At 40.8% G+C, this 15,473-nt stretch overlaps 1 protein-coding gene across 1 annotated transcript in view; it reads right to left on the reverse strand.

Moving 5' to 3' along the window:
* Positions 1–15,473, reverse strand: part of FLT3 (fms related receptor tyrosine kinase 3) — a 66,515-nt gene that overhangs the window by 18,827 nt on the left and 32,215 nt on the right. Inside the window, exons 10-15 of the mRNA XM_032219939.1 lie at positions 8,253–8,359; positions 6,233–6,341; positions 4,103–4,278; positions 2,685–2,770; positions 2,467–2,599; positions 2,273–2,377 (exon numbers count right to left, since the gene is read on the reverse strand). Coding sequence (XP_032075830.1) covers positions 2,273–2,377; positions 2,467–2,599; positions 2,685–2,770; positions 4,103–4,278; positions 6,233–6,341; positions 8,253–8,359 — 716 coding nt within the window. The remainder of the gene's footprint in view (positions 1–2,272; positions 2,378–2,466; positions 2,600–2,684; positions 2,771–4,102; positions 4,279–6,232; positions 6,342–8,252; positions 8,360–15,473) is intronic.

Genomic DNA, 15,473 nt, shown 5'->3' on the forward strand with positions numbered 1-15,473 from the left:
CCAGGCCCCAGAGGTCCTCTGGAGGCCGAAAACAGGCCTGTTTCTGGCTTTCCAGAACTTCCAGGAGGCCTGTTTTTTGCCCTCCCAGAGCCTCCATGCGGGCCCTACAATTACCTGGCATCCAAAACAGGCTGTGTGGAGACTCCTGGGAGGGGAGGTGCAAGGTGGGCAGGGCCAGCTAGTCTTTGCAACTACTGGTTCGGCAAACCAGATGTAAAATTAGCATCCGAGTCACCCAAACAGGTCTGAACCAACTGAGTCCCACCCCTGCCCACTCCCCCCCTCCTCTCTGTGTATGTGTCTTTCTCTGTCTGTCTCTTAAACATATTTAGTAGAATAGAAACTCTTCCATTAGGATTCACTTAAAAAGACATTAAGATAGGACATTATTATTTTAAAAGATAAAGCATGCTACAGACTTGAAAAGGGATGTTTCTAGTCACTCATGAACCCAACAGTTAAAAGTCAGTTGTTGACAACTCTTGTATAAGTTCATTGTACTAGGAGTTGATGACAACATGTTTCTAGCAAAACACCAGGCTGTGTGATAAATTTAATACAAATTTATTTCTATGTTAAATAGTCTACTTCTCCCATCGTATATAGTACTTCAGGTACATCTTTATGGCATGGAACCAGTTGGTATCATTCTCTTTCAAATATTGCATCTAAAAAGGTATCCATTTGCAAAGGATATCAGAAGAATATATTTATATGAAATTGTTTAGATTAAGAACTCTATAATTAGAATTCTTATAACATGTTAATTCCTTTAATATAATTTTAATGATAATAAAACCAGCTTTTTAAGGAAAAAGGACTTTTAGAAAAAATGATGTAAAAGGCCAATGTTCACTGAGATGGATTCTTTTTTTTAAAAAATGCATCTAATAACAGAATATTGAAGAGCACACAGCAAAGTCACAGAGTAAAAACAATGATAGAATATTAGATCAACATATCTGGCTACCGACATGGACCAAAAATATATTGATTCACATTACTTAAGTGACTATCATGAAGAAAATCTATATAGTTGCTAATAGTCAGCACTGACTTTATGGCATGTAATCAATAAGTCTAGTGAGTTTGAAGTTATCTACTTCAACATAAACTTCATATTGGCGGTATGCGTGCATCACATTTATCCAACAACCAAACCATGTTTTAGTTAGTTCACATGACACATTGAATTATAGTTTGCCTGTATGTGTTGTTAATGGAATAAAATGTTGTTGGCTAGATTGCAGTTCAATCTGTGGCACAGAGGTAACTACACTAATCTGTTCCTTACTGCTTTCAAGTCTTAGAAAGAATTTATAACACCCAAACATCAGAAAGCTAATCAACTGGCCTTTTCAGTAGTAGCTCCGACCCTTTGGAACGACCTCCCTGTGGAGATTCGTACCCTCACCACCGTCCAGACCTTCCGCACAGCCCTCAAGTCCTGGCTATCCCGTCAGGCCTGGGGATAAAGATCGTAATCTGTCCCCACCCGAATGATGAATGAATGTTGTGTATTATTTTTACTCATGTATTGTTTCATGTTTACTGTTTTGTACCCCCTTCCCTATATTTTGTAAGCCGCCCTGAGTCCCCTCAGGGAAAAGGGCGGCCTATAAATAATAATAAAACTAAAACTAAACTAAACTAAACTAGGATGTACAGTAAATGCTACAGCATGGATCCCAGGTCAAAAGACTCTATTGCCTCCAAAAACCACACTCAAGAGATAGATGGCATGATACCTTGTAAGAAGAGAGCTGTTGGTCTTCTTTAGTTGTGTTTGAGGACCACAAATATTAACTGTTTAGAAAGGTATCTGTCAAGCCCAAGGAACCAGACACACAAGTGTATAGAATCAGTGGTGGTGTGCTGCATGGTTGTGCGGGTTCGGGTGAACCCTTAGCTTTGATCGCTGACTGGGCCCGCCCATCTGCCCTTGTGCTAAGCTGTCCATTTATAACTAACTTTCTGGCTCATTCCCTCCACCCTCGCTGTCCAGCTGAGTTTCATGCTGCCCCTGTTTTACTCACTGGAGCTGCCTGAGTTGATTACCTGCTTCTTTGATGCTCTGCTTCACTCCCAAAGGGGCGTATGCGAGCAAAGCTAGCATGTACTCACGCATGCACTCATGCGTACGCTCACAACCAGCAAATTGCTTGTGAACCTAAGTACAGCCCACCTCTGTATAGAGTCCAAGCTTACTACTTTAGTGATGGGAGAAAATCGGGTTGATACAAAGAGACCAAATTCTTAAATTTTTAGCTACCTTTAAGCATTTTGACGGCAACTTGGATGGAGGCTCCAGCTTCACTAATTCCATATGCAATAGCATTCACGACTTTTCCAAAGGCACCAGAGCCCAGTACTTGCCCTATAAAAAAGAAAGTATTCTCCTTATTTACAATTTGTGCTTGTTTGTTTCTTGATTAGCCTTCAGGAAGAGTACCATGGACAGCTCACCAAATTTCAGATTTTCTCGGGGAAACTCCCACTGGACATCATACTCCAACTCACTGAAATCTATGTAGATGTATTCATTGTTGGAAGAACCAACCATTTGTATCATATGCAGTTGCCTTTCATATCTAAATTGCTAGAGGGAATGGGACATTGTGAATGGTAAAAACAACACACAAAGGGAGACAGAAATGAATAAAGACTGTCCATTTTGCTGTTACCTTTTTATAGTTTCGGTAAGTTAATATGCACAACCCAGCGATAATTGCAAAACAGACTCCAAATGTTGCATATAGCAAAGGGGTACCTGGAAAGCAAATGCAAAAATTCATGCAATTTGAAAAACAGTGAAAGAGGGAAGTAAATATTTACTCTCCTTGAATGAATGAATGCTTTCTGACAAAATTGACTGTAGACTAAGTACTAAAGCTTCCCAGGATAGAATTTGCAAACCTTTGAGGTGCTTTGCATTAGACTTGCAAATATATATAACATATATAGTACATTAAATTTTATAGACCAAGCCTTCATGTTTAGAAGAACATACCTCTGCCTATCAAATGGAAAGTTAAGAATTGTTCATTAAAAGAGCAAAGAATGAAAGTAAGCATACAATGGCATGAGACTGATCTGTATGTCTGGTGATTTACCTCTGAAGAATGAAATACCAGTGTGTTTTCTGTGAGCAAATACCGTATTTTTGGAGTATAAGACGCACCCCCCCAAAAAAGAGGGTGAAAATTTGGGTGCATCTTATAAACCAAATGTATTCCCCCCCCAACCAGAGGCCGAAAACACGAAGCATGTAGATAGCAGCGATGGTCTGTGGCAATCCCTGCAGCCTGGAACAGCTGATTGGGGGTATTCTGACAGTCCGATCCATCTGCCAATCAGCTGTGCTGAACCAGGCTGCAATAAGCTGAAGCTGACCTGGCTGGGCAGAGTTTGCAGCAGCAATCATATTCAGAAAGTAGGTTTCAAGATAATAATAATATACAATACATCATCAAAAGCAGGTTTTCCAAGGTAGCAGTAAATGCAAGCAAAACACAAGCAGTTTCACTTTCAGTTCCTGGCTAAGCCAGGCTCCTTTCTGTTTCCTTGTTGCTCATATAGCAAATTTCAGAGTCCAAATAGCCCTCATTGGCTTAGTTGCTATGCCTATTCATTGGCTGACCTTCTTACTATGAGTCAACTGAATACCATGGATGCTGATAGGCAGAGGCAGAATATTTGTTCTTATTTTCCTCCCCAAAAACTAAGGTGCGTGTTATACTCTGGAGCATCTTATACTCTGGAGCATCTTATACTCCGAAAAATATGGTATGTCAATTAAATATATTCAGTGGATTTTTCCCCCAGTCTCAGATCCCCATTGGTAAAATAGAAACTGTGTTCTGTCTTACTAACTGCAAATGCAGACTACAAAATGAAAAGTGAAAAAAATCAAAAATCAAAACCCAACCCTCGGTGTATAGTGTTTCTACAATACAGGTTTGGAAGCAAAAAAAATTCAGATGGGTTTAATTTCTTAAATTTAATCTTTTAAGATTTGCTCAACATGCTACTTTTAAATTCTATGATCCAATTACTGCCATACTATTTCATCATATCCCCAGTAGTCTAAATTATACACTACCTTTTGGTTCAACAAAATAAAATTCACAAGAATAGCCAACTGAATTGTTTGCACAGCATTCAACGAAACGCCCAGCTTGTATGTTCTTTGTATCTAAAGTGCTGCTTGAGATCCAGGATCCAAATATTGTTCCTTGGCGTACTTCATTTGAAATTCCATCTGTGATTTCAGTGCAACTGAAAGGAAGAAAAAATTATTCACATTTTCTAATGCTCATGCAAAGTATTGAAAATTCAACATTACAAATAAAAAAATAAGAGAGAACTTTGGGGGCTTCAGTAGAATGAATTAGAAAAAAAATCAAGATGGCAGCTGTGGGTAAAACCCTGCCCCTTTTGCATATACCATTGGATTATAGCTGGCATCTTGATGTTTTCGGCATTCAGATTCCTTTCCCCTGTAAACAAAATGACCCTGAGAATTTCATATAATCATATACTTTATCATTAGATATGAAGGAATGGTGTAAGCTGCCATCTTTTTTTTTACCTACAGGTCAGAGGTGGTATTCTGCCTCGGTTTGGGCGAACCAGTAGTGGTGGCAGCAGGAGGCTCCGCCCACCCACCCAGATGACATCACAGACAGAAGCACCACAAGCAAGCGTAGCGAGCTAGCACATGAGCGCGTTCCCAGTTCCAAACCGGTAGCAAAAATAAAAGGATTTCATACCTGTTACAGGTTCTTTATATTTGATAGATCTAACATGTGGAATGCATGGTAGAATTTTGACTCAGAGAATGGGAATTCCCAGATTCCATCTGATTACCCACCTCCATTTATGCTAGAAGTGATGTAATATATTAACCAATCTTAGGGCATATTTTGACCCTCACTAATGTTGTCTTTATAGATTTTTGCTGGGGTGTCCCATCTATCTGAGAGAAGACAATGAGAAGGCCATCTTAATTTCTGCAGTCCACTGTTGAATGTCCATACCCTAAGAAACATTTTTGACATTGCTTACATGCTTTAAAACATGGGTGTCAAATTCGCTATATAACATTGCCGTCTTGTGATGTTTTGTGACGTTTTTCCCATTCGCGGAACTGGATGGGTGTGGCCTGCATGTAACACATCCAGCCCTTGGGCTGCCACTTTGACACCTCTGCTTTAAAAGAAGACCAACCTTACAAGCCATTATTTGGAAGAATAGAACTAAGAAAGGAATCAGTTAGTACAGCCTTAATCTTATCTTATCTGTGGTGGCACAGTAATTAGAATGCAGCATTGCAGGCAAATTCTGCCCACAGAGTTCGATCCTGACCAGTTCAAGGTTGACTCAGCCTTCCATCCTTCCATGGTCAGTAAAATGACCAGATTGCTGGGGGAAATATGCTGACTCTGTAAACTGCTTAGAGAGGGCTGTAAAGCACTATGAAGCACTATAACTTTAAGCGCTATTTCTACTTGACAGTTTCTAGGATTATAACTACCAGAATTGTAATTGATGAGATGGCCTGGCATGAGAAGGCTGCAGGAATGGAACTGGCATAATGCAACTTTTTTTGCAGCAGGAAGACTGAAATGAGCAGCATTCTAGATAATGGTAAAGCTGGGACTTCTGTTAGCAAGAACATCTGTATGTGTTCACTTCCTCTGAAGTTCTCAGTTCAAGGTTTAGCAATAGCAATAGCAATAGCAGTTAGACTTATATACCGCTTCATAGGGCTTTCAGCCCTCTCTAAACGGTTTACAGAGTCAGCATATCGCCCCCACAGTCTGGGTCCTCATTTCACCCACCTCGGAAGGATGGAAGGCTGAGTCAACCTTGAGCCGGTGAGATTAGAACCCCTGAACTGCAGATAACAGTCAGCTGAAGTGGCCTGCAGTACTGCACCCCAACCACTGCGCCACCTCGGCTTTAGGACGAGATGGAAAGTTTTCTGTATAATTTATTAAGATAAATATTTTGAACTCTGACAGGTGCTCTAGGAAGAGATTTGTCATGGAATTGAGAATCCATTTGTCTGAGCCAGTGAGGTCAATTGAAGCTTTTATTCCTGTGGCATCTTATTTACTTAAAAAAAAACAATTATGTCAGTACTATAAGATGCATAACTATATCATAGTTAATCAATGGAGAGCAACCACTCACACCAATGGAACAATTCAAAGTAATTTTTATTTACTTGATTTGTTTTCTGTGACATTCCTTCCAGATCCACAATGAAGCAGGATTGCTTTCAGCAGTGCAAGATAACTGATTAAACGTTGAGCTCATATTTACTTTAGGCATGCCTGCAAAGATAGCAGCAAAGATGATAGATAGTTCAGTAATTTAATTTTGCAAACATTGCCGGAACAACTTTCCTACAACTTAAGCCTTTGCTGTTTTAACTACCATATTTTATGGAGTATAGGATGCTCCTTTTTCCCCCTTAAAAGAGTGTGGAAATGTTGATGAATCTTATACACCGAATATAGCCATTTTTGCCCCCCCCCCCGAAGCCCTACCCTGCATGCCATTTTTTGTGCCATTTTCCACCTGTTTTTTGGCAAAAACAGGAGCGTTTTTGCCTTTCCCCAGCTCTGCTGAAGCCTGCAGAGTGCTCCTAGGGGCCAGTGGGGACAAAAACCTTTTTTCTTACTTACCTCTTCAAAATATTGGTGTGTCTTATACACTGGTGCATCTTATAGTCCGAAAAATATAGTAGTTTGATTACAAACCCATTTGTCTAAATGGATGGATCTTTATATGAATCACAAGATAATTGACTCCAATATTTAAAGCCAAACATAGCACAGAATAAAAGATATTACACAGCAATACTAATTTTTATCTTTGACCCAGACTTTTCTGTTTTTAACCTTGTGTTGTCTTTCTTGGCCTTCCCTTATCAGCTGTCTGTTACTGTGTTCAACTCACTAAACCCGACACTGGATTTGGGCTGCATTAGTCAGGTGAAACTGGATAACGGCAGGTGACAGAGCAAAACATCAGGGTCATAAATTGATAGCATCAATAATCAAATCAGTAATAAGCTATTCAAGCTACCAATTGAACTAGATTCGCTCCCTCTTTGTTATCTTTCCCAGCTTTTTCCAACTTGATTTCCCTCAGATGTGGTGGTCCAATAGCTCCTTACATTCAGCCATTTTGAACAAGTGACTGGATGACTGAGAGTTACAGAGTTTGCCTTGAGAACATTACATTAGCAAAGGCTGGTCTGTCCTTTCAAACTTCCAGGCATTTGTTTTGCAGCATAACTTCATGAGATTCCTTCACTGAAGATGCATGATACTCTCCTGTTATGTTTACATTTATACAAAAAAAGTAGCTTTAAATTTTTCATTCCCATTATTGCAGCCAGCCAGCCAGCTAGCCAGCCTATCTAGCCAGATAGCTAACTAGCTAGTTAGCTAACTATCAACCCCCACACCAATCCCCACTCCTGAAGCACAGAAAGACTACATGGCATCAGTACATGATGAATAGATTTTTTAAAGTTATAAATCACAAATACATAAACATGCCATTGCTTTGTCTAGCCTGCCTCTCTAGGGTCTCAGATTTAAGATTTTCCCCATCCAGTTTGGAAATGCTTTCAATCTTGCACATGCCTGCCTAGCAGCAGGCTGTTTAACCATCAAACCATGACCCTTCCCTGCCAGAAGAAGGGCTCTGAAATTTCCCTGTCCTTTGAATGCTACATTTACATCCCTGTATAGATGTTCAGTTAATTAAAGACATCATTTAGATGTGGCTAAACTATTTCAAGTACAAAACTAACTTGAAATAATGGCTTTATTCGGTAAAGTGGACTGTCACACACAGATAAGACAGAAATGAAAGAAATGCATAGGAATAAGTGAGGTCAAGTAGACCGATTTGCCTATATAACTTTGGCTGGCAGAAAGAGATTTTTTTTTGTTAATTTAAGCAGATGGTTCATTAATATGAGTCCACTGTACCCGGTTTTAACTTACTGTTTTGATCAATTTAACTGATGTGGTACTTGAATTATTTTTAACATTGTTTCCATTATGAACTGCACTTCGTTCATTTCCTACTTAGTCTCAACACATATTTAAGGGAGACAAGTTGGAGAATACATGATTCAATGGAAAAGATGGGTAAAAATTAAACCTGTTAATAGGTGCAGCATGGTACTGAATATTGATTGATCTTGTTTCTTAAAACATACTCACTCTTCACATAGAGCCTTAATGTCCTCTTTACAAACACATCACTATTTTCTGCATAGAATAAATATTCTCCCGGTTGGCGTTTATGATCACAGAAGCCTGCAGAGATGCTGTTTCATAAAGGAAGGAAGGAAGGAAGGATCATTCAAGTGTACATTCAGGTGTAGTCTTTACTGAAAGGCTCTATGGTGAGTTCTTAAGCTACCCATGTTACTCTCAAAGAATAAAAACCACCAAATCACCAAGTAATGTTGTTCTCCCATGAAGGTTTCCGAAGCAGAATCTTCACTGTGGCATCTGAAACTATGGAACTAATTCATGGGAAAATCATTTTCTTTTCGTTTATATTGCAATAAGGAAAGGAAGCTTCCTAAACTCTACAAAGGGGCCAACCAGACAGACTTTTAGGAAATCAACCACAGATACAATATTGCATTTGCATTTGGTCATGTATTTGACCTTTCCTCCAATGCCATATAACAGTGTTTCTCAACCTTGGTAACTTGAAGATGTCTGGACTTCAACTCCCAGAATTCCCCAGCCAGCATTTGCTGGCTGGGGAATTCTGGGAGTTGAAGTCCGGACATCTTCAAGTTGCCAAGGTTGAGAAACACTGCCATATAATACAAAAAAGCCATTTTTTTCTCTCTACAGAAACCTCCCTCAGTTCTGCTGATTTGATCAGAAGCAGGACACAGATGGATTTTGTACATTTGAAAGAGTATTAATATTCCCTCTTGTTATGAGGCCAGAAAAAAAGTTTTGCAATTAAAAACGCTCTTCCTCTACTTCTTCAGGATGAAACTCTGTTCATTGGACCATATAATGTAGCCTATTGCTGAAGTTCTGATTGGTAGGTAGTTGTTTTTTAAACTTTCTGGTTTGGGGCTTAAGGGGATGACTGGCCCAAGCCTACCAGGTCAACTTTTTAGCTAAGACTAGGAGCTGAGATTTTCTATTCCTATTTCATCGGCTTAACTACTCTACCACACTGGCTGTCCAAATTTCTGATCAATAGTCCAGTCATTTATATAAACTAAGAACAGGATGGATAGCTAATTAGATAGGTATGTAGAGAGATAGGTAGATGGACAGATAAATAGATGATATAATAACCCTATTTCTAATCTTTAAAAAACTGTACTAATACAAACAATTAAGTTTATATCCATCAAGGTCAGCTTTCATGTTCAGCTTTGATCTGGTGGGAGGGGGATAGTTGAGAATCTATAGCACCACTATGAGAATAAAGTTTTAACATAGCAAAGGGCAAGAACTCTCAAGACCTCTTGGATCAAATGAAGTCTTCCAGGTGTTAGAGTCTGAATCTTCCAACTTTGTTTTTTTTTCTTCATTTATCCTGCTCTATAGTTACTCCATGAACTACAAAATGTACGAATTGCAAAGAACAGAAAACACCTAGATGCATTTTTGCCACTTTTGTGGTCACTCATTTGGTACCCTAAATAAAGATACAACCGCATTTCTACCTATATTTGACTTTGACCATCCTGTTGTGGCATGTAGCAACCCAAAGATTTCAAGGGAAGTAATGAAACTTCCTTAACAGGAAAAAAAAGCACACCTCCTATTTTGCAAAAAACAAGATTACAAAAAGAGGTTTGAATCCTGCATTTAGCCTGCACCAGCCATCTAGCTCTGCATAATACAAGTAAATGAAAAGGGTGAAAGAGCTTGCATTTCTCTTTCACCTGTTCTCAAATTTACTACTCCTTGGGAAATCTCAGATAAAAATACATATTGCTCAAACAGAAAATTCCTACCTCTACATGTTAACTTCATCTCAAAAATGCAGATTGTAGTTTAATTATTTTCCCTGCACTGTGATGAACTCAAGAACAGCAGATGCTGGCCTGGCATAGCACAAGAAAGAGCAAGAAAGAACAAAGCATTACAAGTAGTTCAAAGGAAAGAAAGATGAGGCAGGCAGAAGACTCAGGGTCAATTTATTGACAGCTAGAAATATATGAGTTGGACTTCTTCCTTCGCTTTCCCTGTCGGACATCAAAATAGTCACACAAGCTAAGTAAGGTATACTCCAAGGGTGAAATTCAGTAGGTTCTGACAGGTTCTGGAGAACCGGTAGTGGAAATGTTGAGTAATTTGGAGAACCAGAAAATACCACCTCTGTTGGCCCCAGAATGGGATGGGAATGGGGATTTTGCAGTATCCTTCCCCTGGAGTGGGGTGGGAATGGGGATTTTGCCGTATCCTTCCCCTGGAGTGGGGTGGCAATGGGGATTTTGCAGTATCCTTCCCCTGGAATGGGGACAGAATGGAGATTTTGCAGTATCCTTCCCCTGGAGTGGGGTGGCAATGGGGATTTTGCAGTATACTTCCCCTGGAGTGGGGACAGAATGGGGATTTTGCAGTATCCTTCCCTTGGAGTGGGGAGGCAATGGAGATTTGCAGGATCCTTCCCCTGCCACGCCCAACCAAACCATGTCCACAGAACCAGTAGTAAAAAAAAAATGAATTTCACCACTGGTATACACACCAAATGATTACTGATCCAGGAGTCTTTACTAGTTATTTACAGCATCACTGGAACAGCTTTAGAACCACAATATTACACCCTGCCATTAAGTCTTCCTGCAAAAGATGATTTACACAGCCTTATCCTGCTGTTGTCCATATAAGAAAACACCCAGCAGCCATAAAACAAACAGGAGAATCAGAACAAGATGTTATTATGCTAGCACAGTGGCAGCTCTTTCAGTTCCCACAGCAAGGGCTGGTTTCCACTGTAGCTAGAAAAGAGTCTAGATGGTTTTTAACATGTTCCTTGTGGGGCGAAAAGAAAGAGCCCAAATGCAATGGGATTCTCAGCAGGGAACAGCTACTTGTAGATTAGCAGTTTTGAAAGAAAAGGGATATCTGTAGTGTCTTATCCTTTAAGGAACCTCTGATCATGACCGATTTCAAGGAAATAATTTTAAAAAGCCACACACAGTTGATGGAATCTTATCACATAATTTTTGTTTGTTTGCTTTAATCCTGAGATTTGCGGGTGTAAGATTTACCTAAAATGTAGATGATGAATGTATTGGAACAACAGTTCAGCTGCAGTTTCATCAAAATTCATGTTGGTGGGATTTCAGTGGTACTGAACGGAAATCCACAGGAGGATATTCTTGAAATCTACCTATATTTGTATTTGTATTTTATTATTTGTATGCCGCCGTTCTCCGGGAGGACTCAGGGCGGCGAACAATTCAAAGGGGATAAGGGGGAACATAAAAGACAAAATACAAATAATAAAAGTCGACAACAATCGCACAACCATACATGTCGAGAGGGGAGGGAACTCATCACCCCCAGGCCTGCCGGCAAAGCCAGGTTTTGACGGCTTTTCAGAAGGCCTGGAGAGAGGTGAGGGTCCGAATCCCTACGGGGAGTTCATTCCAGAGGGCCGGAGCTGCCACAGAGAAGGCCCTCCCCCGGGTAATAGCCAGGTGGCATTGGCTGGTAGATGGCACCCGGAGGAGGCCAACCCTGTGAGATCTAATGGGTCTGTGGGAGGTAATTGGCAGCAGGCGGTCTCTCAAGTACCCAGATCCAATACCATGAAGGGCTTTATAAGTTACGACTAGCACCTTGAAGCGTATCCGGAGACTGATCGGTAACCAGTGCAGTTCGCAGAGGATAGGTGTAACGTGGGTGTACCGAGGTGCACCCACGATCGCTCGCGCGGCTGCATTCTGGACGAGTTGAAGTCTCCGAATACTCTTCAAGGGCTGCCCCATGTAGAGCGCATTGTAATAGTCCAGTCTTGAGCAGAGGGCTAAATCTATGGATCTAGGAGCTTTCTTGAGAATTATAAGAGAAAATAAGCAAATCACAAATAACTATGTTTCCACCAAATGTGTTTTCTTCCTTAATGGCATTTTTCTTGAGAATCAAGGCATATTATGCGTGATATGGGATATATAAGATCACTTTTTTAAAAAAAAGGACTAGAACATTTTTTTACAAGCCCCATCTCTGAAGGCAAAATCGCAAGCATTAATTGGCTTTCTACTGGTGCATGTTTGGTAGCCATAGAAAACCAGAAATGCTTGTAGGTGAGTAAGGGCCACAATTCTCCATTCTTCTTTAATACAAAGATACAGGTGAGCTGCTCCATGATGGTCATAGAAATGTGTTTATCCATCTTCTCCTAGCCTCCAGCAGAATCTTTCTCTCTCTCTCTCTCTCTCTCTCTCTCTCTCTCTCTCTCTCTCTCTCTCCCTCCCTCCCTCCCTCCCTCTCTCCCCCATCCATCCATCCATCCATCCATCCATCCATCTATGCGTGTAAGTGGGGAAAAAAACCAAAAATAGTTATGCATAGATTTTAGTTTCATAAGATTGATTCAGTCTGGAAAATTAAACCAACTTCTGCTGAAAAATAAAGGAAGATTTGTTGTATAAACCTTAATAAGTTTTGCTTTATGCTTGATTGAAGAAGTGAAAGCAAATAAAGAAGGAACAGAAAACTAAAAGGTACCAAGACCGCTTTGTGGAAAATCTTAGAGGAAGTAGTAGGTGGAGTGGAATCATAATACTAAAAAAGAAAAAATATATGCGAGGAATTTATTTATTTATTTTCAAATATAGAAATTTGTCTCACTGTATTATGCATTATTTGCTCCTCTTTTCATCTGAGCAAAGAATGGGATAAGCTCTTCAGCTTTTTGCTTTTTTACTACACATTTGCTAAAGTCACTTCTACTCTCCAGTTACTTGTTTCTTTTTAGAAATCATTGCTCTCTTTTATCCCCTGGAGATAGCTGCTAATTTTGAACAGAGAAATAGCAGGTCTGATCCTTGCTTTGTTGTGTCTCCTCTGTTCTGCAGGAAAAGAGTCAAAGAATAATATATATATTTAACACCTATCCTAAAAAAAAATAAGACAAAACAACAACAACAACAACAGAGACAGCCGCAAAAAGAATTTGAGAGGAACAAAAAAGAGACTATTATTAGTAATCATACTAATGAGCCAGCAATGCCACAAAGCAACTATAACAACGTAAGGCTGCGTTCATAAAATAAGGCATAAGATAAAGGTTCCCCTCACACATTATGTGCTAGTTGTTCCTGACTCTAAGGGGCGGTGCTCATCTCCATTTCAAAATCAAAGAGCCAGCGCTGTCCAAAGAATTCTCTGGTCATGTGACCGGCATGACTAAATGCCGAAGGCGCACGGAACGCTGTTACCTTCCCACCAAAGGTGGTTCCTATTTTTCTACTTGCATTTTTTACATGCTTTCGAACTGCTAGGTTGGCAGAAGCTGGGACAAGTAACGGGAGCTCACTCTGTTATGTGGTGCTAGGAATTTGAACTGCTGAACTGCTGACCTTTCTGATCGACAAGCTCAGCGTCTTAGTCACTGAGCCACCGCGTCTCAGATAAAATAAGGCATAGTTCCATCCAATTCTGTGCTAGGGCTGTGACTTAATTTCTTTTGCTTTAGAGGACAGGATTGAAACAAATGTAGAAACTGCAGGGGATTAAATATCAGCTCTGATTTAGGACAATCTTTTTTGGAATAAATTACAGGCTCTGGGATAGGCATCTACATACAGTATGGATCAAACTAAGTGTAAGGATAGTCACATCAGAAAAATGTACTGTACATGGTAACCAAATCAAAAAAGAAGGCTGAGCAGATGAGAAATTTAGGTTCCTTAGTCAGGCTTAAATAAAAAGTGCTCTGAAACAGTTCTTTAAATAAACTTTCAGAGTAGAGGAACCCACAAAGCTGCATAGGGCCACCATGTACTTTCAAGGTCTGTTACACACAGACCTACCAGTTTCCTCCTTGTGTTTAAAAAAATGAAAGGGGGGGAGGCAAAAATTTATTTTTCGATCTTAATGTTTGCCGAATCATAGAAGCCAAGACACATCTCACTAAACTAGGACCTTTTAAGTATCCAACTTGCTATCTTAATCAAAAAATAATTAGATGTTCCAAAATCACCCGTAACATCCATTGTTTAGAACCGTGATGGCAAGCGGAGCCATTTATCCGGGCATGCGAGGCATTGCCCTGTCAGCTGGTCAGCATGCATGCGCGTGCTGGCCAGCTAACTTCAGCCATTTTTCGCCCTTTGGAGGTTTCAGGAGCTTCCCTGAAGCCTCTGGAGCATGAAAAACCGGCCCTACGGGCAAACTGGAAGTTCAGGGCGTACTTCCAGCTTGCTCGTAGAGTTGTTTTTTGCCCTCAGGAACCTTCAGGGAATCCTCCTGAAGGCCCCTGAAGGCTCCAGAAGGCTAAAACCGACTCTACGAGCAAACCAGAAGTCTGTTCCCAAACTTCCAGTTTGCCCATAGGGCCGGTTTTTCACAGTCCTGAGGCTTCAGGGAAGCTCTTGAAGCCTCCAAAGGGCCTCCGGGGGGGGGGTGTTGTTTTCACCCTCCTCAGGCTCCTATAAAGTCTCTGGAGGTGGAGAGGGTGAAAAAAGCACACCAAAAATGGGGGGGAGCACTGGTTGTGCGCGCATGCGTGCTGGGGTTGTGCACATAGCATTATGGCACGCCCATGTACGACCCCCCTGCATTCCGCCCACTTTTTGCACGCAACCCACAAAAGGTTTGCTATCACTGGTCTAGAAGTTAAAAGTACAGTAACAACCCCTCCCCCCAAACCAGTCTTAAGTACATCAGCACATGACACTACCAAACAATTCCATAGAAGTGTTGTGGCCCGCCAGTGGCCAGCGGAGCTGGCAGCAGATTTTTGACAGTGAGGAGGCTGGGGAAGAACATGGGCCAGTCCTGGAGTCTGGGGAAGGCTCTGATAAGGGCTCTGTGTCAGAGGGGCCAGAGCCATGAGCCAGTTATCAGCTGCCTTCAGAGTCAGACATCAGTGAAGCAGATGAACAGCTGGAGCCTGTTCCCAGTGTGTGCATGCGCAGAGTTGCCAGACGAAGGGAACAGCTAAAGAATAGGGGTTGAATTGGAAGCAAGGCCATAGGTGGACGATGAATGGCCCCTCCAAGAGGAAATAAAAGAGGAGCGCAAGGGGAGTGGAGTTTGCAGGAGACTATTAGTTTGCTTAATTGGTTCATGATTCTCCAAGACTCCTTGCCAAGTTTTGCAGATATTAGCCAGGCAGCTCTCCAAGCTAGATAAGGTCTGTGACTGTAAAGACTGTAAAGACCATTGGAAGACTTTGTTGGATGTGAATGAGAAGAATTCACAGTAAATTAATAAAAG

This window comes from Thamnophis elegans, chromosome 6 (genome assembly GCF_009769535.1).
Source record: "Thamnophis elegans isolate rThaEle1 chromosome 6, rThaEle1.pri, whole genome shotgun sequence".
In the NCBI taxonomy this organism is placed as follows: domain Eukaryota; kingdom Metazoa; phylum Chordata; class Lepidosauria; order Squamata; family Colubridae; genus Thamnophis; species Thamnophis elegans.